Source organism: Mustela lutreola, chromosome 10, assembly GCF_030435805.1.
Source record: "Mustela lutreola isolate mMusLut2 chromosome 10, mMusLut2.pri, whole genome shotgun sequence".
NCBI lineage: Eukaryota > Metazoa > Chordata > Mammalia > Carnivora > Mustelidae > Mustela > Mustela lutreola.
The window spans coordinates 6,360,828-6,388,465 of record NC_081299.1 but is presented as its reverse complement, the minus strand read 5'-3'; the positions used below and the strand labels follow the sequence as shown (position 1 = coordinate 6,388,465).

Genomic DNA, 27,638 nt, shown 5'->3' with positions numbered 1-27,638 from the left:
GCTCACGAACTTCTGAAAAGGGATGGAGACATTTTAGGATCACCTCTCTAGGATTCTCCTCCTCATGGGGGCTCTGGCTGGCCTCCCATCCTCGGCCATGGGGTCCCCAGGGATCACCTCATTATCTATTGAAAACTGGACCCAGGGAGGGTTTGGCCACACCCCTTTCCCTTCCCCCCAAGGCACAAAGAGGGACTCAAAGTGGTTTGGTATTTTAATAAACTTTCCTTTATTAGGTTACTATTATTAATCATCATAAAATGGAACGGGAGTTTCAAAACTGTACAGGTCACAAGGTTCTGGGCGGAGAGGAGAGAAGGGTGGGGCTGAGGTCTGGGAAGCCGGGGGACAGAGGGGCAGAGAAAGGACCAACAGCCCACGATTCATCGAGCGCCGGCGGGAGGACACTGGGTCAAGGCTCCCAAGGAAGTAAAACTCTCTTGTGTGCAACATTCATGAGAACATGACCCACCCTGAAACAGAAGTGAGGAAAAGTCTTTAAAAGTCTTACAGGTAAGGTTTCTCCCCCGACTTGGAAAAAAAAATTCAAAATAATAAGGGGGTTAATTTACATTCCTCACCCAGACTTGGCACCAATTTTGTGCTTTAAAAAATATACTCCACTGGAAGACTTTTTCTTTTTTAAAGGTACCCTACAGCAGCTGTTTAAAACATAATTCTTACAGACAAATATATATGTATATATATTAAACATTTAGACAAATAAAGTCATCTATTGTACCTGTACAGAAATGAGCAGAAGTCAGATTCTAAGCGAGCTGACTTCGAGATCAAAGAAGCGGTAAGCGCGGCTGCAGGGTTGGGGTCTGCTACTTGGTGGGGGGCTGCGGCAGGGAGCCAGGAGTCCTCCTGCTCCGCTTGTTGCCCCGCCCCACCCTGCCCTGCTCCTCGTATGGCTCTGGGGGGTCGCGATGAGCTGAGGCTGCTCCCCCTGGGCACAGAGCCCGGACGGGGACACTAGGCGGAGGCCTGCACTGGCTTCCGAGGGGCCTTGACCTTACTCTGGGCTCCCCGCCCCGCCGCGCCCCTGGCTTCCCTGGGGCTGGAGACCTGCTCATCCTCCCTGCTTAGCTCCAGCTCTGGGAGGCCAGAGTTTCTGAGGATGTGCATGGGAGGTCTCCGCTGGGAAAGCAAAAGCAAACCCCCGACAGAAGACTAAAGAAGGAAAATCATGTGCAAAGATGGATGTCTCCTGGCTGGAGACAAGGGGCGCGCCACAGCCCTTGTAGACGGGTCCCCCAAGACCCTCATATTGCATGGGCTCAGGAACACCAAGCAGAGCCCCTTGGGAACTGTAGGTCCGGGGACCCACAGGGAGACACTGTTGTGCCCATGTAAGGACACACCACAGCCACAGCCCAACAAGAGGGACAGGGGAGACGCACACATCCCGAGGAGGGGCGGGTAGAAGGGAAGCTATAGAACACTCCGGAGAGAGGGGAACGAAACAGGTTTCCTTTCTAAATGGAATAAATAAATGGCTTTTGTTATTGTTAAAAGAATAAATACAGGGTACCAGGGGGCTGACAGCCGGGGCTGATGCTGGGTGCTTGTGTGCCTGTGGAAGGTCCTATTTTGGCTTCTGCCTCAGTGTCCGTGAAGAGTCTCTGACGTCCTGAGTGTGGTCTGCTGAGGCATGGCCCCGCTGGCCTCAGCACCAGCCCTCATCCGAGCACCTCTTAGTGGCCCTGGGATCTGCTCTTGGAGAAGGCCGGGGTGCCTCCTCCTGGGCCCTGCCAGGTCAGGGCAGGGGGCATGGAGATCCTCATGCCACCCCGAGGGTGGGCTGGAGCTCCGTGGAGGGCTTCCTAGGAGTCTGTTGTCCACAGACTTCCGCAGAGGGACTGTGGAAACGGAGTGCAGGGGGCTTCTGCCAAGGTCGGGACGGGGAATGAGGAGCCTGCGTCGAGCTGTCGGTAGCCGGCAGGGGCAGCGGGGGCGGATGGACAGGGGGCCGGGGGCCGGTCCGAGGTGCGGGGCACGGCGGCAGGCCAGCATGGTGGCACCAGGTGGCTGGCGTGCTGGCGGTGCAGGGGTGGAGCATCACTGGTAGAGGAGGTAGGCCTTGAGGGAGGCCGGCAGTGGTAGCGTGTGGATGTCAGCCAGACGCTCCTTCCCCAGGGCCAGGCGCACCGAGCGGCGGCACAGATCCATGAGTGGCAGGGGCTCGGCTGGGGGGACGGAGGAGAGAGCGAGAACAGGTTAGCATGGCTCTGGATGGCTCTAGAAGGCTCTAGAAGGAACAACACGAACAGTGACAGCCACCCTAGCGGTACTATGATGTGTCACTATACAATCAGCAACGAGGCAACCTCACATTTTCAATCAACTGTTAATGGCAAACACGGAGAGAACCTGCTCTGGGCCAGGCCCCCTGTGAGCCCCCTGAAGACGCAAACTCATTGAAGAGTGGTTCGTTAGGAGGGACTTAACAATCGCAGGGACACATCACTATTATCGTCCCCACTAAACTGATGACACTGAGGGACAGAGAGCCCCAATAACTTGCCCAGGGTCACGGCGCTGGAAGGAGAAGGAGCCGGGTTCGAGCCCAGGCGGCCCCTCCTCTTACCCAGCCGACAAGCCTTCACTGCGTGTCCGACCGCAGCGCATGGAAGCCAGCCGGTCCCAGCACGGGCCCCAGGCTCCAGACCCCACACAGGCGCTCGGGAAGGGAATCTGCGTTAGCCTGGTGCTTGCGGGTCCCGCAGCGGTCCCCACCACACTGGTGAGGGCGCTGAAGCAGAGGGGGCCCCACGTGTCCAGGTTACGTGCTGGGGTCCGAATCCAGGCAGCCCGGCTCGGCAACCACATCCTTGGCCACCAAACCGTGCTGCCAAGGAAGATGGAAGAAATGCCCGGGAGGCAGGCCCGGCCATCCCACGGCCTGAAGGGGCAGAGTCCGCAGAAACCCGAAGTCCTTGCACTTCTTTGCATCTGACAGGGTGAAGGTCGGGGCCCAGGCCAGGGCAGGTGACAATGCCAGCCCAGCCTCCACAGCCGGGACCCTCGAGGCTGCCCCCGGCACCGCCAGAGCATCTCACAGCCAGGGAAACTGAGGCAGGGCTCATGGTGCTGCCTCGGGCACCTGGATTTGAGAGGAATTTCTAGCCACAGCCTGTAAAAGCACTTTGGTCCTTATGTCTCCAGACAGCCTGGACCTGTCTTCCCCCAAGAGAGGCTCCATGCAGCCCATGTCTCAGATGAACTCTCCTCTGGGGGGGGGGGGCAGAGGGGGCCTCGCTCTCCCTGCCTCCCTGCAGGTGACTCTTCCTGGCGAGCACACCTGCAGCTGCTCAGGGCTGGCCCACCCTGAGATCCGGAAAAGAGATCCGGAAAGAGCTAAAGAGACGGGCATCTGTGGCTTCGGCCAGGGTTTCCCCTTGACACTGAGACTCCCCTGTGGCCAAAAAACTGAGAAAAAAAAAACCCCAGCATTTCCCTCGAGACCCCAGGTCTTCAATGAGAAGGGGATCAAAGTGTGTCTCAGAATATTAAAAATAACATTGAAAAAACTCAAGTGTTGAGGAACAAATGTTACAGCTGAAGGCTCTGGGAGGAAATGGGGGAGTGAGGGCGGTTGAGGTTTTGGAGGGGCCATGAAGGTGTTCTAAAGCCCATCACACAGAGGGTGGCCTAGTGGTCGCGCTCTTTAAACACGGGACTGGTACAGCCTGTGAATCACATCCTGACCAGCTGCTATCCACAGACTCGGGCTCAGGCTTGGTAACGCATTTACTACATTCCCAGCTCTCGGAGAAGGCAGGCAGCTACTCTTCATCTCCCATGGGCCGTCAGCCACAGCGAGACCAGAAAGGGAACTGAAATGATCAGTGTTTTTCATGAAAAGCTTTGAATTGGGGCCATTCCTGGACAGCCCAGGATGATCGAGGGGAGCCTCCGTCAGAGGCAGGAGGATGAGCTAAATTATCTTCTGTCTGTCACCACCTTTGAGGTGGTGAGCATTCCAGACGCCTGGGGAGCAGGGGCGGGCTTCTCCCCAAGCCCACGGAGCCCTGGGTCTCCCCCACGGTGGGGTCCTGCGCGTGCTCCTTGCTCTCCTCCACTCGGAGCTCTCTCCCTCTGCCACCTTGGGCCAGCCCCTTCTCCCTCCAGAATGTGGTTTGGACGCCCATGGGGAGGCAGAGGGGCTTTCCCCTGGTCAGTTGGGGACCCTTAAGGAAGTATCAAGAACCACTGACTGTGGCCAGAGTGCCGAGCAGGGCTGTGGAGGGAAGGCTGAGACAGAGTTCCCATTATCCCTCTTAGCTTAATGGTTTCCAGGCATCCCATGGGGACCCTCACTAAGAAATGCTTCTAAGCGGCAGAGCCCTGCACACCCCCTGCTCCAGCTCCCTTATTTTTGGTGACAACCGACCTGAAATTAACATCAGCAGCAGCAGGGGCGCCTGGGTGCCTCAGTGGGTCAAAGCCTCTGCCTTCAGCTCAGGTCACAATCCCAGGGTCCTGGGATGGAGCCCCATATCGGGATCTCTGCTCAGCAGGGAGCCTGCATTCCCCCCCTCCCCTGCCTGCTTCTCTGCCTACTTGTGATTTCTCTCTGTCAAATAAATAAATTATATGTTTAGAACATCACCAGCAGCAACTTGCGGACCATGAATGGGGTGCCTGGCAGGGACTGTGGCCCCTGCAATCTACAGATGGGGAAATGGCTTGGGGAGTGGGGAGCCAAGGGCGAGAACATGGACATGCACCCACATTCAGCCAATTCCATAGTCGGGCATGCGGAGGAAGCTCCCGAGAGCCCCTGCGGTTGACCCCAAGGGGTGAGGACCTGTGGCTACCTCCTTCCGCTCCCCCGAAAAGCCTGACCATCTTAGGACCACACTGAGCAATCCAGGTGGAGAGCGGTTGTGAGCCCGGAAGGGATGTGTCTTTCAGAGGCCCCAGTCCCGCCAGGATGAGCTGCAGAAGCCGCAGCTGGCAGATACAGTGACGCACCACAAGCTGAAAATACGACCAGTCACACAAGCATCCCATGGATGGGTCTGTTCCTGGGGGATGCAAACACGTGCACAGGTCATCCCCCTCCCTCCTGGATCTTGTAGGGGGCAAGTGATGCACGGGGTCATGGTCTGGCTGCTTTCCAAAGGCCGGGCAGAGAGCAGGAATGCAACCGGACTTGGGTACCGGGCCATGGAAAATGTCTGTCCTGATTTCAGTTGGTCACTGATGGAACCCAAGAAGGCCTCCCCACCTCAATGCCTTGGACGGGGGCCTCCTGACTCTGTATCCAGCTCCATCCACAAAGCCAGGAGCCCACTGGAGTTCCACACCCTGAAGTTCCCAAACAGGGAAGGCCAAGGTTTCTTTGGAGAGTGAATCAGTGCTGTTTATGGGAGCGGAAGGTCGAGGAAGGGTCTCTGTGCTAATTTCCACGTTTCTAGGTTTCTAGGAGGAATGATTACCAGGTGGCCTGTCTGACTGTGCGTGGCCCAGCATGCCGACCCGACCTGTCCACACTCCTCAGAGAGGCTACAACCCCACTCACACCTCCAGGGCCTGCCCCTGCACTAGCTCACGAGCTCAGGGAATGAACTTCAGGTCTGTGAGGTCAAGGACAGGAGTCTCACTCACGTCAAGACGCACTCCTGATCCAGCCACGTTCCCGTTCCCACCCGTCGCCTTCACTGGTCCCGAGACTGACCTCCCGCTCACTCCTGCTTGCACTGAAAATGCTCCGTGAAATGGATTCTAGGAAGTCCTGGGTGGAGGTCGGCCATCGCGGAGGACCATCAGCCTCTGTGCGCGTTTCCCCTCGACATGAAGCGGTTCTTACAAAAAAGCAGCAAAACAAAACACGACCCCTTGTTCTTGGCAGCCAGGAAACGACGCCTGACGCCCGGCTGGGTGGCTTGGCAATTCTGGGTCCCTGCTCCCCCCACTCTGAGAGCCTACTGTCCTCATATGCCAGCCTTTCGGGGGACAGGGGGCCTAGAAAGACCCCCTCCCTCCTCAGTGGCCTCTCTCCCCCGGAAGGAAGCCCCTGCAGGTGCGAGTGATTAGCGTCCCTGACTAGGAGCTTCCTGGAGCGCAGGGGGAACAGGTGCAGGTAGGATCCACCACTGGGTGAGGCACCCCAGGAGGTCATCTAGGGAGGCCAGGAGGACCCCAGGAGGAGGCCACCAAGTCGAAAGTCTCCTGAGGAAAAGAGCGGAGCCCTCTCTGAACCCACAATCATAAAAAACCTCACCAAACTTATCTGGGAGCTATAAAAGGGAGAATTTGAAAATGGAGGAACGCAGGGGAAAGCTTTCCTTAGCGGGAGACGCGGTCACAAGTGGTAGAGGCAGGGAAGACCCATGGAGCAGGGACCCTCCCTTGGGTGGTGGCCAGCCTACGGCTTGCAAGTAGGTCTTTGCTTTTTGCGTCTCAGGGAGGGGGCAGGCAGGCCTGAAGGCCACCGTGGGCCCTGTCTCCTCGCTACAATGGTCATGTCCACCCCTTCACCCCAGGCAAGAGGAAAGTGACACCATAGTCCCTCTGGCTGTGGCTTCAGCCCCAGAAGGTCTCAAGGCCTGAGGTGGTCAGAACAAGTGGCCTGTGGTCAGAGCTGGCTGGACAATGGGGGGGTGTCACATAGGGACACACTGATCACTAGCTCTGCTTTTGCTCTGGCTCTGGCCTCAGTACAGGGACAGGGACTCTGCTAGGAGGGTCTAGGGGGAAGGGGACAGGGACTCTGCTGGGGAGGGTGGGCTTGGTGCACAGGGGCAGGGGACGGGGCAGTGCTGGAGAGTGTCGGCCTGGTGCCCAGGGGAAGGCACTACGGACTGCTCACTGCGGCGAGCCCTGCAGCACGGGGGAGGCCCTGCTTAGCAAGTCTGGCTGACCAGCTCTGCAAACCGCTGCTCCCTGTAGAGGTCAGGACCTGGTGTCTGGGGCAGGGAGGGGTGGGGCGGGGCGGGGCGGGGCAGGGTGGGGAAGGAGGGTGAGGATGACTTCCCAGACAGCCCAGGGAGGGCTAACAAGTCAGAACGCCTCCAAGGCCGTGACCCCGAGATGATGTCTCTAGCCAGCCCTGGCCAGATTTTCTGCTTTTCACACTCCGCTCCCAGTGGACCACAGACCCCGTCTCACCATGATATTCCCCCTTCCTCAGTGACCTTGGAAAGTAAGGCAAACTCTCATGGGCAGAAGACTTAGGTGCCCTTCAACCTCATCCAACCAATGGATACCCCATCTGACTACCGTCTCACCTTCCCCTAAGGGGGTGGCCTGGGGGGTCTCATGGGAATGGTCTAGAGTCACTGTCTCCACATCTCTCTCTCTGTATATATACAATGGAGGAATAGTATCCCCCTCTTCTAAATTCAGAAGCACCTGGAGCCTCAGAATGTGGCCCTCTTGAAAATAGTATCTTTGCAGATGTCATTACTTAAGGTGAGGTCATGTTGGAGTATGACTGGGCTGGGCCGGGCCCAGAATCCAACGGCTGGTGTCCCGGTAAGATGAGGACAGACACAGGAGGCCATGTAGAGATGGAGGCAGAGACGGGGGAACGCGTCCACAGGCAAGACTGCCGGCAACCAGCAGGAGCCAGGACGGAGGCCCTCAGAAGAAACCAATCCTGCTGACACCCGACTTTGTAGTCTGGGCTCCGGAGCAGTAAGAGAACGCATTCTGTTGGTTTAAGCACCCAGCGGCAGTCATCTGTTCCAGCAGCCCCCCGAATCGAACACACCAGCCTTCTCGCTCCTCTGCAGACCCAGTGCTCTGTCAGGCGTCTGACCCCACCCAACCCTGACAACTTCAGTCAAGGTCACCAGCGATGGCCTTGTTGCCACAGCTGATGGACACCTCTCAGCCCTCCCGGTGCTCGACCTGGCACCGCCTCGTCTTTCTAGAAGTCCTTCTTCATCTGTTGTCCAGGCCACTCCTCTCCCCCAAGCCTCATGGCCACTCTGCCTCATCTCCCTTTCATCGAAACCAGTAACCAGAGAGTTCACGGGACTGATCGCAGTGGCAGACTCCCTGTGCGACTTTTTACCCACACCTTTTCCTTTTGCCTTTAAGTTACCCTGGCTCTCCCTTCAGGGAGCTGGATTTGAGGCTTGCCTCCTGCTCCCTCGTCTGACCGCCTCTTGAGTGAATCCTTCCCTTGCTGCCTCCCAGCAATTGTCTTGGCCGCCCAGCAGGAAGGCAGACTTCGCTGTGTTATAGCATGACATTTCGGGGGGGGGGGGGGTCCTCATCATTAATCAAGACAATCCAAGGTAGGCTCAAGCCACCTGGCACTTGGAGTCTCCACCCAAGACCCAGAACCAGATGCAACCCTCAGCAACACGTTCCCACGCCCATCCCCTCCCCTGGATCCCTTTCCGTTTCCTCCCGACAAGAAAAATTACAAAATCACTCGACCTCCCATCTGATGCAGAGCTGACGACGGGCCTCTGTCTCTTTATAAGATGCCCATCTGGGCCTCCAGGACTGTTGTGGCAGAACCTTTGCCGAGGCTTGCCTTGATTCAGCAGAGGAACAATTCTGCTGGGGTGTGTCCCGACTTGCCACAGTGAACAGGCTAGTGTCCCCCTGGGCCCCTGGGCAGTCTGTGTTCTGTATTAGAGCTGGCTCTGTGAACGGGGAACGCTGATGCACCTGTTGCTGGGGGGGGCGGTGACGGCTGCACTGCTCTTGTGGAGACCAGCAGACCAGTGACAGCATGGGCAGCCCAGCAATCCATTCCTCCATCTGCACAGAACGGGCAGTAAGTTACCGAGGGCTATGGTCACTCCTTTGCCAGGGCTAGGGCTCCTGAGATCCTAGGTTCTGGGCAGGAGGTGTCTGGTTCTCCCAAACCCTGCCCATCCTGGCCTCGGGCAGATTTGACTACGGACTTTATACTACCATACCATCACCTGGGGAGACAGACTCACGGAACTTGCTCTGCTGGTTCCTGAGACCAGATCTGAAGTCACCTCCTCGGGGAGGCTACCTGCCAGAGGCACAGCTCATTGCCCCTGCCGCGAGTCTGATGACCCAGGGATACTAGACTGCACTGGTGAGGTCATTGCCATCACCAGGCCAAAGGCAGAGGCAAGGAGCAAGGGAAAGACGGGTAGTGGCAGCTTCCAAAGAGAAGCATTTAAGAGGTCCCTCTGCCTTATGTCCTGGATATTTTCTCCGATATTCTCCAAGGCTGAAGCAGGGAAGAGGTGTGGGAGGAGCTGACGATTTGGACGCTGCAAGACCACAGTAAGCATCTGTGCTTCTGACCCCAGCAGGGGGCCCCTGACTGCTCACCTGGCCTACTGGGTGCCAGGCCAAACCTGTCCTGTAGGGACAGTCAAGACGCGGGTGGGCAAAGCTTTCCGCCCCACCCCCTTTCCAGGTTGAGGTCTGAAGATGGTAGAAAGGACCTATGGAAGACTAAGGGTCAAACATGGGATGGATAATTCTGGAACTCTGGGATCTCCTGTCACCATGGGTCCCAGCCATGAAGCCACAGAGTCCTCTACCTCCTAAACTAGGACATGTCACCACATGTCCTATTTTCACGTGTGGTCTGAGAAAGGCCACTCCCTTTTCCAAAGGATTGGTGGAAATCATTGCTGATTCAGCCTGTTTCTAATCCACATGTTCTTCTCCAAAGGCCTCCTGACATCATGACTAAACAAGCTCCTCCCAGGGGACCTGGTCTAAAGGAACCAACTCAGAAGCCTCTGGCACCAGAAGAGAGAGACCCTAAACCTATCTAATGAGCAAGAGAGGTCACTGGCTTTCATTTATGTAAGAAGTCCTCATAACCCCAAAATGGCAAATCCCAGTTCAGTAGTATGTTGGCTATTGTGACAGAATTTGGTCAACTGCAGATCAAAACTGGAGGCAGGTCAACCAGAAACAAAGAGCATCTAACCATGTACCCATCCATCCACCTTCCCATTCATCCACCCACACAGCCATCCATCCAACCATCTAACCATCCAACCATCCATCCATCCATCCACTCATCCAGCCACCCATTCATTCACCCATCCACGAGAAGCTATCAGGTAATCTGCCAGACTCCAGTTAGAATTCTTCATTGAAGCAGAGGCATGCAAAAACAGCCTCTGAGGGTCTGAATACGCTGGGATAGCTACTTAAAGACTTTCTAGTTCCAGTGACTGTAAATTTTTGGGCAGGCGCAGCTAGGACCCCAGGGCCACAGGGAGTCCAGGAACCCTCACACTGGACAAAACACAGGACACTTACGATCGAGTCCATTCAAGTAGCGCATGCGGATCTCACAGTGGCCCCACACGGCACTCACTACAGGATACAGTTTTTTGCCCTTGAGTCCTCGAAAAGCCACTCCCATGTACTGTCCGTCCACAATGAAGCTCAGGGTGCCATCATCCATGTCCAGGGCCACGAGGAATGAGTCAGGGACAATAAATGTTTCATCCGGCTCCAAAAAGGCCGGGTAAGTTTTGCTCGGTTGGTTTTTGCCATCGTGATAGAGCCGGTTGCGCCCCAAGTCCCAGCCCCAGGACTCGTGGTTATTCCCCACGAGGGTCGTGTACCCCACAGAGTGCAGGGGGGCATCTGCTGTCGCCACCCCCACCACAGCGTGTGTGCCCCGCTGCCTCATGGCCCACGTGATCTGCCACACGTGCAGCCCGCGCGTGTACCCGACCTTGCCCCTGATGGCGTCCGTGCTCTGGGCCACCGGATGCCGGTGAAAGATCAGCTTGTCGTCCTCCTTTACAAAGACGTTGAGCGACCGGTCGTTGTTGTTCCACGAGTGGAGCAGCTGGACGTCGTAGGACACGGGGGGCATGTCCAGCAGCAGGTCTAGGCGAGTGGGCTTACAGTAGTCCAGACCCTGGAGCTCCTGCTTCAGGGGCCGGTACGTGGGGTCCCTCATGTCCACAGTCTTGATCCCTCCAGTGACCTTCTGACCCATGTTTGCCCTTGGTTTCACCTTTGCATGGACTCCTGGGGCAAACTCATGAACCGTGGGGCCTCCCGTCCGGTTTGCTGATGAGGCCCAGATAGCGGTCCCAAGGAAGGGTGGTGGGCGGCCTCTGGAGACAGCGGAGCCCTCAGTGTTGCCTGATGGATGGAGAAAGAAACAGGAGGCTGGGTGAGTAGAGGTGCGGGAAGAATGGGCAAGTTGGGAGTATGAGGCAGCCTGCGCAGACACGTCCCAGCAACCCGGCTTTGGGGCTCCGGGCACACCCGAGGCGGGACACGCTGCGGCCATGGCTCTGTCCCTGAGACTACCGCGAGGAAAGAGTTGGCGTGGAGAGGGGGGCCTGGGAGTGGGCAACATGCTCGATGGTGTCGGCTGCACGACCCTCACCAAATACCCCACCATGGTCTCTCAGGGCAGAAGGCCAAGTTGGCACGGGTCCTGAATCAGGCCTGAGGCAGTGGGTATCCTCCTTGGTCAAAGGAAGGGAAAACGTATTTCCCTTGTCTACAGTCTGGGGGGAAGTGAGGCCGTGAGAGGCAGCAGAAGGGGCAGGGCCCCATTTCCCAGCTCCTCTTCTTTTCTAGCACAGCTGCTTCTGGGGGCTCATGCTAGGGAAGGGGACCCAGTGTAGCCAGAAAGCTCACCTGGGGGTCTGCATGGGTGTTCGGCTGGGAGGCCCTAGGGGTCCCCTGGCTTGCTGGTCCCCAAGGCTACCGCGGCCTCTCCAGCAAGTCCTATGTCCCTCCTGGCCCAGGCCACCAGTGACACTCTTCTCATGGCCCTCAGGCTGGCCCCTGGTCAGGTGAGGACAGAGGCTCTCACCCCCTGCCCTCACGTAGTGCCAGACCAACACTTCAAGGACTGCCACTTTCCCCAGCCACACCCTTCAACCAGCAGCCAACATTTGGCCCCTTGGGTCCCAAGAGCCCATCTGGGTCGGAAGTCAGAGAGATCTCCCTGTGTCTGTCCCGGTGTTTCCATCGGCAGTGCCAAGGAGGGGGGCCTGGAATGTGGAGCCAACCGACCACCCCTGCCATGCCTGTCCTCAGTGTCCAGTCTTGGATAAGGGAAGAGAACACGCTATTTGGGTTTCCTGAGCCTCACTGGGGAAGAGCTTCTTGCGGCCATCACAAACCTCCCTGGCCTGTGGGACTCTTGGCTGCCTGGTCTGGGGGATGGGCTCCTGGGACCAAGCAGACAAGGGAGAAGGTAGGCTCCAGGCTGAAAAACTGGAACTGAATGTGCATGCGGGGGCGAGGGGCCTGGGAGCCTGTGATGAAGAGAGTCCAAAGGAGCCCGCTGGGGGGGTGCTGCGGGAGGCCCCTCTGTGGGTGGCAGGGACAGGGCACCTGCTGGGAGAGGGGGGCAGGCTGTGCAGGGGAATCTGGGCTGGGGGCCAGCAGGAGCCGGGAGGAGGGGAGGGATCTGCAGTGGGCTTGCTGCCTCTCATCGCCAGTCTTCTAGCGGACCCAAGCTGCCTCTGACCTCTGGGACCGCATCTTCAGGGTGGCCAGGCCTCTAGGAGGCTGGCTCTCAGGAGGGTGAATGTTCCTGTGTGTGTCCCTCCCCCGCCCTCACTGAGCACATCAAGCTTCTCATCGTCCCCTCTCTGCTATGGAATGGAAGCCTGCCTGAGGCACGGTTATTTCTTCAGAGCCAGGCTAGGACCTCTTGTGTCCAATGTATGCAAAGTTGCTACAGAGCAGAAGTGTGCCTCTGCGGCTAGAGGGACCCCCTTCCCCCGGTTCTGAAAATTTCTGTGGATATTGTGACCTCACATCCTGAAGCCCCAGGACATTCCCAATTTCAAGCCTTCAGGTCCGTTGACTCCTGAGAGCCATCAAACTCTTCAGGACTTGCCTGTGGCCCTGCAGAGGGGGCCCCCATGGCATCGGAACCTGCTTGTCAGGCTGCATGGGGGTGGAGAGAGCCGGGGTTTTGGTGTGCAAACATGGTCCTCATAACTATAAGTCTGGGGGCCGCGTGGCTGCAGCCTTCCCTGACTCCTCTCTCCTATGCCTCCCTAGACTCCATTCCAGTAGCCTCCTGAGCTGGGCAGGTCAGATCCCATAGTCGGAAGCATCCATACCCTCCTTGCCCGGACATCTCACTGCGGCAGGTGCCCAGCGACCTCCCTGTAGGGCCCTGTGGGAAGCCCTGTTTCTGGAGCAAAGCGGTCACTGCCCTTCGGTGGGCTCTGTCCCAGCATCTCGGCGCAGGAGATCCCAACCCCACCATGGGCCCAGGTGAGGAGTGAGGAGGAGGCTGGGGGTCGGGGGAGACACCGGGCAGGCAGCTGTGTGGGAGAGGGAGGTGGCGCGGAGAAGTCCTTCCAACACGTTAATTTATCTACTTGGAGAGAAAGGGGTGGGAATGGAGAAGAACTGGGAAGGTGGGGAGAGCCGGGGCAGGTCGAGGGTGGAGTGGGGGAAGGGTGATGGGGGTGAGAAGGGGAGAGAGGGAGGGAGCTCTCAGGGCCCTGAGCCGGGACCTGCATGTGTACATCCATACACACAGTAGGAGTACGTGAACTCCTACTGCAGCGACGCGGTGACCAGCAAAGGTCTTGTGCATGGCGCCAGACAGTAAGTGTTCTGCATCTGTGGCCAGGCAGACTCTGCCAACTACTCAACTCCGCAAGCAGCCACGGACAGTGTGTAAATCAGTGAGCATGGCTGAGTTCCAATAAAACTTTATTTGAAAGAATAGGCTGCTCCCTGGTCTAGACTAGGGGCCTCCCCTGAGCTAGATTAGGGGCCCCGCAACGTCATCCCCACTGAGGACAAAGTCTTGCAGGAGTCCCTGGGAGGAAGGGGGACAGGAAAGAGCGTGTGCAGCCCCGTGGGAGGCTCCCGTGCATGGGCACCCCAGGGCCTGGCCAGGGGCCGGGGCCAGGCCACTCTGCTGCTTCTGGGCCATCCTGCCTTCAGAATCGCCCCCACAGGCCAAGCCCTGTAGCAACCCTGGAGCCACTCTCGACACACCTGTCACCTGCCTGTTCCCACCCTGCGTTCAGGCTATGGTCAGAGCCGACGCTTCCTTCTCGTAGACCTCCTGTTGTCCACACCGAGCCACCTCCTTGCCATGCAAGGCTGTGAAGCCATCCGGCTGCTCTCTCCTTCCTTCTGTTTTTAAATGTGGCCGCAGAGATCCGCCCTTCTGTGGGGTCTCCTGCAGCTCTGCTAGCCCCGTCTTGGGGATGACCAGTAGGGTTCTTCCCTCCCATTTGCACCTCCCTACTTTGTCCAACACCACTGGCACGGCTGCTGGGGCTTCCAGTCCTGGGGGGAACCTGTTCATCCAAACAGCACCTCGGGCCACTGCCTAGGACTCTGCCTTAGCTTTCCCGAAGCTCCGTCTGCTACTCCATTAAGACGGGTGTCCCATGCTTCCTAAGGCTCCACTGAGACAACATTCCAGAAGGACCTAGTACAGCTGGCATTTTCCCTTCTGTTTTGTTTTTATTTTTATTTTCTAGGCTGTGTTCTGTACACTGAACAAAGATCACTGTTATCCGTCTTCTTGGTCACTGCACTTGGCCCTGTGATGGACGCTGTTTTTGAGCCAAGACCCAAGTATCTGAGCAGATCAAATTTAAGGTCCCTTCCAAGCCAGGGGCTGGCAAATGTGTTCTATCAGGGGCCAGACAGTAAATATTCTAGGCTTTTCTGACAATATAGAAACGAATGGGCATGGTTATGTTCCAATAAAACTTTCTTTACGAAAAACAGACAGTGGGCCAGATTTGGCCCAGGGTCCATAGTTTGCTGACCCCTGTCCTAACCCCAGGCACATCGGTTGACGCCATCTCCAAAATGCCCAGACATGTTGCGCCACCCCCCCCCAGGTGTGGAGTCACAGAAATACTGGTTTGGCCTGTGCAGCTCCTGTCAACACTGGGCCAGAGGAGAGAGTCCCCAGTGGATACCAAATTTCAGGGAGGCACCAGAAGCAGCAGCACAGGCCCCAGCTCTTGCCTTCTGAGAGGCAAATGCAGACGTCCGGGCCTTTCAGGGCCTAGGGTTGTCCTGGGAGCGTCGGGGCCCAGGATGACTCTGCAAGTCCTTAGTGTGTCCCCATGAATCAGGAGGACCCAGACCTTGTCCCTTCAGGAGAAACAAAGCTGCAGGGGTGTGGCTGTGTGGCCGTGGAGTGACCCACGGGCCTAGAACAGGAGAGGTGGAGGACCGAGATGGCCCTGCCGCCACCCTCACCTCCTACGAGTCACACGCAGCCATACGCACGCCCAGAGCCCCGGCAGCTGCAGAGCCAGGGCTAATGAGCAGGACGGGCGCCCCATGCAAGTCCAGGCAGTGCCGGCAGCAGCTCCCTCATTCCCCCCGCCGGAGCTCTCGTGCCGAAAGCTCAGACACATCCGCCGCAGGGCCCCCAAGACCAGCTCTGCCTGTCCCTACCACGGCCATCCCAAGCCAGCCCTCAAGACAGTTTCTTGTACCCCTCCCGCCCCGCCCACCTCTGATTGCCCAAAGAACACACTGTTCCGCCTGTCCTCAGTCCCTGGGGCGCCTGGAAGACCAAAGCCACACCTGGAGCAGGGGTGAGAAGGACTCCAGCGTGACCCGAGGCCTGGGTGCGGGGGCAGGCAGGGATCTGCCCACTGGGTAGTGGGAGGATCACTGCCCTCCCGGACAGGCACCAAGGCAGCAGGATGGGTGCTGCCACCAGGAGTAACAATGCACTGTATACTTACAGACACACGCGTGCACACAAACACACACACATACACCCCTGTGTGCACAGGCACTGAATGGAACCAAAGCAATGTTCAAAGGAGCTCGAACTGTAGGACTCTTTTTTTTTTTTTTTTTTGGTAAGATTTTATTTATTTATTTGTCAGAGAGAGAGCACAAGCAGGTAGAGAGGCAGGCAGAAGCAGAGGGAGAAGCAGGCTCCCCGCTGAGCAAGGAGCCCGATGCAGGACTCCATCCCAGGACCCTGAGATCATGACCCGAGCCAAAGGGAGCAGCTCAACCGACTGAGCCACCCAGGCGTCCCAGGACTCTTCTTACACGCCGTTCTGGGTTGGAAGCTCCCAGCAACATTTTTCTACAGGTAAAATCAGATTAAAGACCAAAAAGAGTCCAAGGAGAAAAAGAACTGTAAGAGGGTGCGTTGGAAAGGGCCCGAGAGAAAGGACGCTCCTGACACAACTGAGAGTGCTTGAGTCCTAACACAGAACAGTGCCTTGTTTAGGGTCAAGTTCTAGGGCCAGTGCTGGTGCAGGGCTCTGTGCAGTCAAAGTCGCCTGAGGCGGTTCCGGAAATGCCATGTGGACACGGCCTTGGCTTCTCCTTGGTCAGCTGGGCCACGCGGTTGTCTGCCCCCAGGGAGGAGCAGCTGGGGTGGGGGGTCACTGACACTGAGTGTGCCCCCGAGTCTCTACTCCCCTCTGCTCCCGGCTCAGCCGGGTCCCTCCTCCTACTCACCCCCCCCCCCGCCAAGCCGGCACAGCACCCCCGTGTGCCCCAAGGACAGCGAGGGGAGCACCCACCCCCAAGGTCAAAGCCAAGCACGTGGTGTGAGTGTGTGTCTCCAGCACTGGAGGGCTGGGTGGGGGTGGTGGGGGAGCACACGGGGCCAGGGAAGGAGGACTCACAGCCACAGGGCAGGGACACCTGCATGTCACACCCTTGCCCTGTAAACGGACTTGTTTGACCCGGAAGAGGGACATAGAGAGACGTGAGCAAACACACTCTAGAAGCTTTAAGATTTGGCATTTACTTTGTGTGTGGATAAGATGAAAAGCTCTGGGACTAGGGGTGAGGACTCACAGGGGTTTGCTATCAGCCCAGATGCCACTAAGCCCTATGGTTTGAGCCAGTGGGGCCCCTTTCCTTCAACTGAACACCCCTTATCTCTCCCTCACTAACGCTAATATGCCTCATCTTCAAAGGGTCAAAAGTCAATTCATGGGTCACTGCAAAAGGGGATGCCTCTGAGACCCTCTAGGGGGCAAAAGCATCCCACCTAGTCCACTCTGCAGCCACCATGGGGTGGGATAACCCGTGGCTCCAAGACCCATCAGAGCCACCTGTGCATGATGGCATTCCAGATGGGCTGGAAGCCGATGAGCTTTCCAAAGCCTCCTGCTCCCACCGCTGCTACAGACAGCAGTTCTTCGGATGTGCCGTGTTCTAGTCTCCCTCTGTGAATCACACAGTCAAGGGACGCGGTCAGAGGACCATCTGTGACAGAGGACAGAGAGCCATGCGGGATGCTCAGGGCTAAAAAGGTTGGGGGGATCTCAAGAGAATGTGGGAGAAAGTCACTCATGCACAGGTGTGGGGGGGTGTCCAAGATACACCCCCAAGTGTAAAACACTCAGCAACCCATCCCTGCAGGATCCTGTCTAGGAAACCCAAGAGCCCGGCACAGGGATGTGTTCACTGCCCTGTAACCACCCCAGCCTTGGAGGGAAAGAGGGGGCCCTTCAGACTGCTCCTGACTTATCAAATGCAACGTGATGCGTTATATTTTTAAAAGTAATTTGGAGAACAATACGTGCTCCCATTTCTGTAAGAACAGAATTTAAGAAGATTCTATCTGTGCGCATTTACCTGTTTGTAGGCATAGAGAAAGGTTAAAGGAATAAACAGCTAACCTTCCCCAATGGTTAACCTTGGAGGGTGGGGTGCGAGGAAAGATGCGTTCACTTCGAACTTTTTTTTTTTTTTTTAAAGAGACAGAGACAGAGAGAACACAGGCCGGGGGAGATGCAGAGGGAGAGGGAGAAACAGACTCCCCGCTGAGCAAGGAGCCCGACATGGGGCTCCATCCCAGGACCTGGAGATCATGACCTGAGCAGAAGGCGAACACTTAACCATCTGAGCTACCTAGGTGCCCCTGAATTTTTTTTTTTTAAGGCTCTATGCCCAGCATGGAGCCCAAAGTGGGGCTTGAACTCACGAGCCTGAGACTGTGACCTGACTTGAGATCAAGAGTCAGACATTAGCCAACTGAGCCACCCAGGTGTCCTGACTTTGAACGTTTTTTGAATTGAAAATTTTTTAAAATGCACGTCTTACTTTGGTCATGAAATGATTTTTAAGCACACACCGAAAAGAATAAAGACTGAAAAAATACCGACTTCACCCTTCCACAAACAAGCTGTTCCCAAAACAATCCCTAAAGGCTCTCCACTCGTGTCCCCTCTTCTAACGCAAGCACAGGACAGATGTTTGGTTTACCCGGGGACATACACTGGAAGGACCCAGAGTTGGCAGGAGGGCATTTAAAATAAAGGATGGGAATCCCTGCGTACAGCCCTGGGGCCATCCCAAAGAGGGAAGTTATTTCTACAATGATTTCTCCCAAGACGTCCAATTGCACTGTCTCTAAGTCACAATTTTATTTTGCCCGGTAAAAAAAACAGGGTAGCTACGGTCTCCGCTGGCCCCAAATAAGAACAGAACTGCTCTGTCCCGAACCCTGAAACCCGCAGTGGTTCTGTGCTCAGGGGAGGCCGGACGAGGAAGGAGGACCTTGGCGCTACCACCCTTGGCACGGGCAGGACCTACTAGTCCTTCAGTTAAAGCCATCTTCCCAAAAGCCCTCAGTCCTGGAGCCCACCTCTACTAAAAAGCATCCTTTTATCTTGTTGTTTAAGAAAAAAAAATCTGTCGAAGGAGTAGTCCTGTCTGACAGAGACACATCCAAGGTGACGGGTGGCAGACGGACGTGGTGGGGGGGGAGGGTATGGGCACGCGCCGAGGGGGCCACCAGAGAGTGGCAGACACACACTCACCTCCTTTTAGTCCAAGTCCCCCTCCGTGTGTCCGACTGACCCCAGAACAGTAAAACCATTGTTTTGACCCAAGATGGGGAAAGAATGAAATTCAGGATGCGGAACAAGGTGACCTATTTATAAAGCTTCCTTTCACCTGAAGATCAAATAAACTCCCTCCTCCCACCTCCCCCACCTCACACGTCGTGGTTGCAGCCCAGAATTTTGCAAGAGAAGCACCCCCGGAGCGGTCTGGTACTACGTCAACACAACCTCTGCAGCCTGGCCACGTGGCTGACCGGCTCTGCCTGCTCATTAGGGGTCCCGGCTCCTCGGGAACACACTTTGGCAGGGGGCGCCCTCGGGGAGTGCTCCCGGCGAGCCTGGCCACGGAGACCCTGACAGGGGGTGCCACCGCTGCCAGGACGCGTGTCCCCCACCGTGTCCCACATGCCCGCTTGAGGAGAGATGTCTGGGGACACCCAGGAGGGCTGTGTTCGAAGTAAGGCTCTGCTCCTAGAACCAACAGAAAGCGTTGGTCCCTTCTGGGAAGTTCTGACGAGTGATTTTGGAGAGAAAATCCCGCACGGTCCAGAGCCCTAGCCTCTGACCTCAAAAGACCAAGAAGGCACCTGTTGTAAACACCTACGGAAGGACCCAAATTACTCATGGCACTTTCAGAAAGCACTCGAATCAGTTGAACCTTGCCCCTGGGAAATCAGCATTACATTCATACAGAGACTAAAAATTAAAATAAAGAGTCATGCCGCAGCCCCAGGCAAGGCGGTGACAGCAACTACCTGTGCCTCGTTCGGATGAGAAGCCCTGTTCTCAGAGGGCCTCAGTGACATGCAGTGACACACGGTGACACACAGTGACACACGGAGATCTAACCAAAAGTCTACCAAGACAGAGAGCGGCCGAGGAGCCTACATTGGGGGCTGGGCACCCATCAGACTGGGCCCGCCTGGTACCCCAGAGACAGGACCAGAAAGGCAGAGCAGAGAGTCGCCCTCGGCCAGGTCGATGGGGACCATTCACGGGATCCCAGGGGAAAGGCTTGGGGACATTGGACCCTTCTTGCCCCAACCTGGCTGGGGCCTCCAGGAGAACTGGGGGGTCTTAGCAGTGAAGCCTCCCCTCCCTGAGGCAGGTGCCCAGAGGGGCCTCCACAGAGAAATAAGTGTCCTCCCAGGAGCCCTGGTGTCCCTGCAAGACACTCGCTGGCCCGCTTGCTCTGGAGCCCACTGGCCTGGAGCAACTCCCCCTGCCGCCTGCCTCGATCATCCCCAGGAGCAGAAATCTGACTGAACCCAGGCTTTAGGGCCCAGAGGCCTGAGTGGGAGCGGGTTATACTCTGGCCTCCTCCAGGGGGATGTGGGAGCCAGGAAAGGTCACCCCAAGACTCAATGGGCTGGCCACCAGGGGGGTGAGAAGGCTGGTCTGGTCTGCCTCTCCCACCCTGCAGATAGAAGTGATGCTCTCAAAGCACCCGGGGGTGGAGAAGGAGGAGAAAGGTAAGGTTCAGGACTCCAGTGTGGAATTGAGATGCTAAAGCAATCGATACGGCACTGGGCACACATAGTAGGTGCTTAAGACACACAGTAGGTGCTTAAGACACTCTGCACCTGGCCTTCTCCAACCCCTTTTTAACACCAGAGGACACGGATGGGAATCTTGAGTGTCTAGTGCAAAAAAGCAGTGAGCCAGGGAATACCATGGCAGGCACCGGTTATGGCCTTGTGGGGCAGCCTGAGGAGCCCAGTCCCCCAGAGGGGGCCAAATAGCAGGCATCCTCCCCGGCATGGCAGGAAGCTCCGTGTGGGGATGAACAACTTCCAATGCTGCAAATGAAATAATGTGAGCTTCTTGGGTCAAGAGCAGGGCAGAAGTCCCAAGAACTTTCTCCAGAAGGAAGAGGTGGCAGGGGTGGTCTCCAATGATTATGGTCACAGGAGTGGTTCTCAAAGTGGGGGGGGGGGGTCCTCCGGACTAGGAGGTCAGCATCACCTGCTGGAGAAGCGACTGCTTGGGCCCCGCCCCTGACCCCTAAATCAGAAATTCTGGGTCTGGGGCCCAGCGGTCTGCGTTCCACAGAGCCCTCCGCCAGGTTGGGATGCTGTGTGTGTGTTCAAGGGCATCACAGCTCAACATTTTGGAATCTCGAATCCATACGAATGAACTTCTGGGCTCAGATTTCCAGCAACCATTTTTTAAGCACGGCTTGTTCCATCTCGATTTGAAATATTTCAAATGTTATACAGGCTCGTAAGAAATCGCAATCCAGAAGCGTATACAGAAGACATTAAGAAGACATCCAAGTCCACTTGGAGCCAAGGATCACACCCACGTGCCAGTCCCCAGTTTGTTTATCCCAGGTCATAATATATTAGTCCCTGTGTACGACCATCTCTGTCACTTGTCTGTAGAGATGAACGTCAAAGTTGCTTGTAGTGGCGGTCCCGTGTGGGATAAGGGATTTCCCACAGCAGGCTGGCCGTAGACAGCTTCCTCTCACAAGTTGGTGGCCCCCTCTTCCCACATCACTCTCAAAGTCTTGGACCTCAGGGCCCCTACCCCACTGTCGATTTTCAGAAGAAGAAGATCAAATGTCAAAGCAACCTCCCACCGGACTTCCTGGTCTTTGAACTGGTTATGGGGGCTGAAAGGGGCTCAGATTTCTGCACGGCCCCACCGGGCTGAAGACTTGTCACCTGGACCTCGACTGGAGTGCAGCCAAGGAACTTGGAAAGGATTCTGAAAGGAATCAGGGCTTGTGTCTCCTAGTGCAACCTAATCACCATTCCCTGTGTGCAATTTCACGGAACTGAACCGGATGCCGAGGGAGAGGTAAATCCCCACGCCTCACAGGCCAGCTGACAAAAGAACTTAGCCCTATTTCTAAAGCCACAATGGCTCGCAGACTTCCTGTTCTATGTTGCTGGACCTCCTCCTCCTCTCCTGTCCGCTTGAAAAGTCCTGAAACCCCGGGCCACCCCTGGCTAAGAGGAGTCTCTGCAAGTCCAAAGGCAGCGAATCAATCACTCCTGAACTTCCAGGCTGGCCCAAGGGCCCAGCTGTCAGATCCCCACAGCACCAGCCTGTCACGGGAGGGTGTGGGTAAGGCAAGGAGGCAGGACGCGGTCTCCCCCGCTGGGGCTCCTGGGGAGAACTATGCAGCCATCAGAGATGCTGGCCAGGAGGACCACGGCAGGACAGGCAAGGAAAAAGGTCTGTGATGGCAACTGAAATGAAGAACACCAACCCTATCTGCCCTAACACTGAATCTAGAACATACTATACAGGCATGCGCGGGAAAAGGGAGGAAAAGGAACCCAGAAAATTGAAAATGTGTCTGTGTTTCAGGTGACGCGCTTTCTTTCGAATTTCCTTACTGTTGTTTTATTACTTTGGCAAAAACATACGTGGACGGACCCCCAGGCCCACCGGCGGATGAACGGGTAAGCCAGCTGTGGGCCACACACACAATGGAACGTTATTCAGCCATAAAGAAGAATCAAGGACTGACACGTGCTACAACCTAGACAAACCTCAAACGAAACACTGATGCTGAAACCAGATATAATTCAAGGTCACGATACGATAAAGCCAGAATGTGTGACTCCATAGACAGGAGGCATCCTGGCGGTTGCCCACGGCCGGGGAAGGTGGGGAGGAAGTGGGAATGACTGTTAACGAGTCACGGTCTCTTTGCAGGGGAAAGAATGTTCTGAAACTAGCCAGAAGCGGTGGCCGCACAGCATCACAAACATACTAAAAGCCTCTGGATGGTACTGTTTTAAACCGTGGTTATACCGCGTGCATCTCACCTCGACAAACACAAAAACCACACACGGATGACAAGCGTCCACCCGGAGCTTGAAGAGGTCGGGCTGGGGGAAGGAAGCCCATAAGCCAGGGTTCCACGCAGGGCCACGGACAACAGCATCCCCAGGCAGGGCGTAAGGAGTCTTCTAGAGCTGGGCAGTTGGCGCTCAGGGCTCCCCACCCCACCCCCCTTTCTTTCCTCCACGAGAAAGAGCGCAGAGCTGTGGTTTGGCACGCCCGCAGCCTGGACCCGGCACCTGCAGATCGAGTTTCTCCGGAGGAATCTGGAGAGCGTGCCTGCATCTCCGCGCCGCACCCGCAATGTGCTGGGGGGCGGGGCGGACGACAGACACAGAAGCTCCCCAGTCCGAGGACGAGGTCACGGAAGGACCCCCCCACGGCCCAGCGATCACTATTTGCACCCTCTCCGATGGGGGACTGAGGCGGGCTCAGGAGGGCCAGAGCTCCCAGGTCCCTGCTTGGGCACAGAGCCAGTCCACACCCCAAGGCCACTCCGAGCTGGCCGAGGCCGCGCGCTGCGATACCAGGAAACCATCCCACGGTGCAGACCCTGCTCACTCTGTCGACGATGTTGGTGCCCACCGGCCAGCGGCAAGGCCCGGGCTGGTGCGCAGTTGGACGGGACCTGTCGCCACACGAAAACCTGCTCCCATGGGTTGATTTTCTGGGCTCTCAAGAGGATTCTTGCTCACAGGCCTGGGGAGACCTAAGCCTCGTGGGCTGGGCACCATGCTCTCCCACGACCCTCTCTGGCTGGACTCACTCATGAAAAACATGGGAAGTTGGGAAAACGGGACCATGCTCAAGGCCTATGTGCATAGAGCAGGTGCTTACAGAGTATCCGGGTTGCATACTCACCCCATCCCAGAAGCACCTGCTGAACCCTGGGGTGGGGGTGGGGAAGCACGGGCTTCCCAAGACCCTTTCCTTGTTCCCTAGTCCCTGAGGATCCCAACTAAGTGGATAATGTGAAAGTGTGGGCCACATGTGGTCGGTGTCCAGGTGAGTGCGACAGTGTCTCACCTTGGCGGGCAGAGAGCATCTTCTGCAGGTGCAAAGTGGTAAGTACGGGCAAAATCAGCAAGACAGTTGCCCGCAGAAGTGATCCAACCTCAGAGGTGGAACGCACCTGTTCAGCTGAAGAACCCTTGGAAAACACCTAAGTCCAAATAAGGCGCCCTAGGGTCGGCATTCATTCCAAAAATATTTATTAGGCACCTCCTGTGCACACACAGGTAGAAATCATCGCCTTCACGGAGCTTGGTCTAGTAGGGGAGACGGCTAGCTAGCGATCCTGTGAACAATTAACGCAAACTTCAAGGGCAGAGGTTGGTGTCTGTTGTGTTCACTGTGGCAGCCCCCAGGCCTCGGACAGTGCCTGGGGCATAGTAGGTGCTCAATAAGTAAGTGTTGAATGACCAAATATCTAATGCAGGGTCAAGCAATATGTGTCGAAGAAAAATAAGGCACAGTAGTAAAGACGGAGCCAGAGATGGGAGCATGGGGTGAGGGAAGGTTTCCCGGACACCAAGACGTGGACGGAGACCTGGAAGGAGAGGACGAAAGCGCGCGCCTTCTGGGCAGAGGGAACGGGAGGTTCTAAGGCCCTGAGGTGTTAGCACACTTGGCATGCTGGGAGAATGACAGAGGGGCCGTAGGGCTGGAGGGCAGGGGGAAGGCTGTGGAAGGAGGCCAGGTAAGGGCTGTGCAGAGGGCAGGCACACGGGCCTTGCTGACTCTCCAGAGTCAGGACTCTGGACTCTGTCTCCAGTGTGATGAGAAACCAGCAGAGGCCTCGGAGCCGGCAGAGGACCCAGCCTAACTTCTGCTCTCCCGGAATCCTTTCAGGCTGCTGTGGGGAGAAGGGGCTGCCGGCAGCCCGAGTGACTGTGGGGGACCGTCTGAGGCATCAGTGCAAGAATGCAGCTTGAACCTAAGGGCGGTAGAAGCGCCAGGCTCCAGAATGTAACCAGAATGCACTACCACCCAATAGGTGACATTAGGCCTTGTCCAACGGAAGGGCTTGCTGAAGAGAGGGATTGTTTAAAAAAGCTGGTGGTGAGTGAGAACACAGACCCAGCACCCAGGAAGATAGTGGCCTAACCCATGGACCCAAGGACTCTTGTGAGTTCTCTGTCTGACGACAGCGGAGATACCCGGTTACAAAACAGGAAGGCCATTCAGCCTTGAGCTGTGGTTCTGTGGTTCCCATGAGCCACGTCTAGAGGCAAACACACATCTTCAGCACCCTTGACTGTCCTTCTCTTTACTGTATGTGAGCAAATTACCTCAGGCTTATACCTCAGTCTCTTGTAAGTTTGGTGGCTATCTCTAACCTGTATCAAAATTGGAGACACTGGGGGAAATAACCCGGTTCCTGAATCTACAGAATGTGGGTAGACCACAGTGACCCCAAGGGCCCAGCTGGCCCCCTTGGGATTGTCATCTGAGCAGCCCCACTCCCTCTATCCAAGACTTCTTGGAACCGAAACAGGATCAGTCAAGGGCAGCTTATTTACCAAGTGCCTACAGAGATGGAGAAGACCCAGGCTGTCTGAAGTTGGGCCCTTCGGGCTTCAGCTCCAGGAGCTGGGAGACTCTGGGCAAGTTCTCCGCCCTCTCTGACCCTCAGGTTCCTCCACCACTGGACAGGGGGGACGACTGTTCGATGTCATGGGTTTGACTTGAGGGTTAAATGAGGAGCTGGTGGAAAGCCTGGACTGAGTAAAGACCCAACACTGGCCATGCGTTTGTAATTTAGGGGTCTGAGGAGAAGGGAGGAAGGGGGGAGGGACACCGGGAGGGTTTCTGGAAAGAGTGTCTCTGGTAGCTCTCCAGTGGTGGAATGCGGCCATAGCACAGCCTCAGAGATCGGCAGGGGGTGTCGGTGACTCAGCTCCGTGGCTGCCTCTCGCCACCTCAGGCCTCCTGAGGAAGCGCTCAGGTGCCAACGCTGTAAGGCCAGCCGAAGTCTGCCTCTACTGATGCTCCCTGGTGCCTCCCCATCGCCCCCTGTGGTGGTGCCTGCCCCAGGACACGGTGGCACCTGCGGGGGTGGGCCGGTGGTGTCCTGGGCTCTGCTGAGGCCAAGTGGCTGGGACACACACATCTGGAGAAGTTTCTTGGGAAAGCCATTTGGACCTGGGCTGATGTCTATCCCACTTGGGAAAGCAACTTCGATCTGGGCTGAGTCTATCCCACTTAACACATCTGAGAATGCAAAAGGAAGAAACAGGAAGTGGGGAAAAAGGGAAATTGGCCTGATAACCATTTAATGGGTTAGTCCTGGAGGGCAGTCAGGGCAGAGGAAGAAGCAGCCAGAGTGAAAGTGTTTGCTTCTCCAGCAAGCGTGTTGGCAACAACTTTGGAAATGCAAGTAAGCAAGTCCCAGATCGGCCATTTGGGCTGGGCTCGGTCCCCCTGGTCCTAGGGCCCCGTGAGGGCTGCAGGTGCACGCCTTCCGTGCTGGCCTCGGCAACATTAGCCAGACCAATATCAGAAGAGTACTTCCTCTGCAAGCGGGACTTGCCATAAAATACAACCGGCAGGAGGGAAATGAGGGGCAGAGGACGTGCCCCACACCCCTCAAGGTCACGGACGCGGGGCAGCTCAGACCACAGCCCCAGGTGCGGGAGCCCCTCTGCTGCCCCCCTCCCGCTGTGGCCGGCCCCAGGGACCGCCTTCCTGGCTGGGCGGTGAGTTTCCACAGCTGGAGGAAGACCACAAGCTCTTCTCTCCCGCCGAACACACTGGATGTTTCTAAGACCGTCCCAAGTTTCCGTTCCCATATCAAGAGCGCCTCTTTTCTGCTGAGGCAGCAAGACCTGCCAACAAAACAAGCGGCCGGGACCCACGTTTTCGTAACACAACGCCCTCCCTTGAAACGTGCTGCAGTGAATCACTGAGGTTTAATGGTATCGGCAGCTGGGCCGGGGGAAGGAATCCGTGTGAAAGGCGGACGGCGCAGCCGGAGCCGGTCCCCACGCGCCCTGCCCCAGCCCCCACCCACAGAGCCCACCTCTCTGATTGACAGCGGCCTCTCTCCGGGCCCCCAAACGGAAAACCAGACACGACTGCGGTCCTGCACGGGGAGCCATCCAACTCCCTCCCCGAGAACACCCTTCCGGGGCCAGGGAACAGTCACCCCCACCCCGCCACCTACTGCGCCCCGCATCTGGCAACGCCTGGAGCCGGCTGGAAATGCAGAGTCCCGGGCCCTGCCCAGGTGCTCTGGGCCCAGGTCCCAGGCGGGCCACGGAGCGGGCCCTCCCCAAGGCAGTGGCCTGGACAGAACATGCGCCCGGCCCTCTCCAGGAAGCAGTCTTGAAACATCACTGGCTCCTCAGAGACCAAATCTAGAAGCTGACAAGGTTCACAGAAGTAATGGGCACAGCCTGTCAGGGAGCAGGGGCCCACAAAACAGGCTGTAGAGTCTCTGGCCCACACCTTCTAGAAGCCCCTGCCACGCGCAGTCTGAGAAGACCAAGGTTTTGGAGCCCCTGCTGCAGGCCCTCCTGGTCTCACAGTTCTTCAGGGGCTCCCGTCCGCCCGCCCTCCGAGGCCTCCGCAGCTCTCCACATCTCCCCTCAGCAGCGAGCCGCGCCAGCCTCGGCGCTCTCTGGGAGCCTCCCTCGGTCTTACGGCCACACCTGCTGTGGTCCCAACCCTTTCACTTCAGATAACCCCACCCCCTGGAATCCTGTCCCTCTGTCTGTCCTGGCACTCTCCGTCCCGGAGCCTCCCCGGTCAGCCTCACACACTTCTTCTCCCGCAAAACCCTCCCTGCCGAGTCACCTCGGGACCCTGGGTCCTGCCAGAACCCAGAATGTGGGTCCCCTGTGGCCCCGGGGAGCATCCTGGCTGAGTCCCACAGCCCTGCCGGAGACTCACCCCACACGGCCCGCCAGCAAGGGGCCTCACAGTCTCCCGGACACCTACCGGCAGATCCAGAGTTCTGGAAGGTTTCGGGCCGGTGTCTGGGGAACGCGTCAGGAGAGAAGCCCGTGGGCCCTCAGGTTGGGGGTAGAACTGAGGAGGGGAGGTGGCCCTCGGAGCTCCGGGAGCAGGGTGCCCTCCCTGCCAGCAGCCAGGCCCGCGGGTCCC

The 27,638-nt window shown here is 57.1% G+C and overlaps 1 protein-coding gene across 2 annotated transcripts in view; it reads right to left on the bottom strand.

The window, feature by feature from the left end:
• Nucleotides 1–205: 205 nt before the first annotated feature.
• The window catches only part of SPSB1 (splA/ryanodine receptor domain and SOCS box containing 1), a 66,068-nt gene continuing 38,635 nt past the window's right edge, over nt 206–27,638 (bottom strand). Inside the window, exons 1-3 of one of the 2 annotated variants that reach the window (XM_059135695.1) lie at nt 27,474–27,594; nt 10,237–11,079; nt 206–2,192 (exon numbers count right to left, since the gene is read on the bottom strand). In XM_059135695.1, the coding sequence (XP_058991678.1) occupies nt 2,065–2,192; nt 10,237–10,930 (822 nt within the window). In that variant the 5' untranslated portion in view covers nt 10,931–11,079; nt 27,474–27,594 and the 3' untranslated portion in view covers nt 206–2,064. Of the gene's footprint in view, nt 2,193–10,236; nt 11,080–27,473; nt 27,595–27,638 lie in introns of those variants that run through there. The other variant, XM_059135696.1, reaches the window with a different exon arrangement.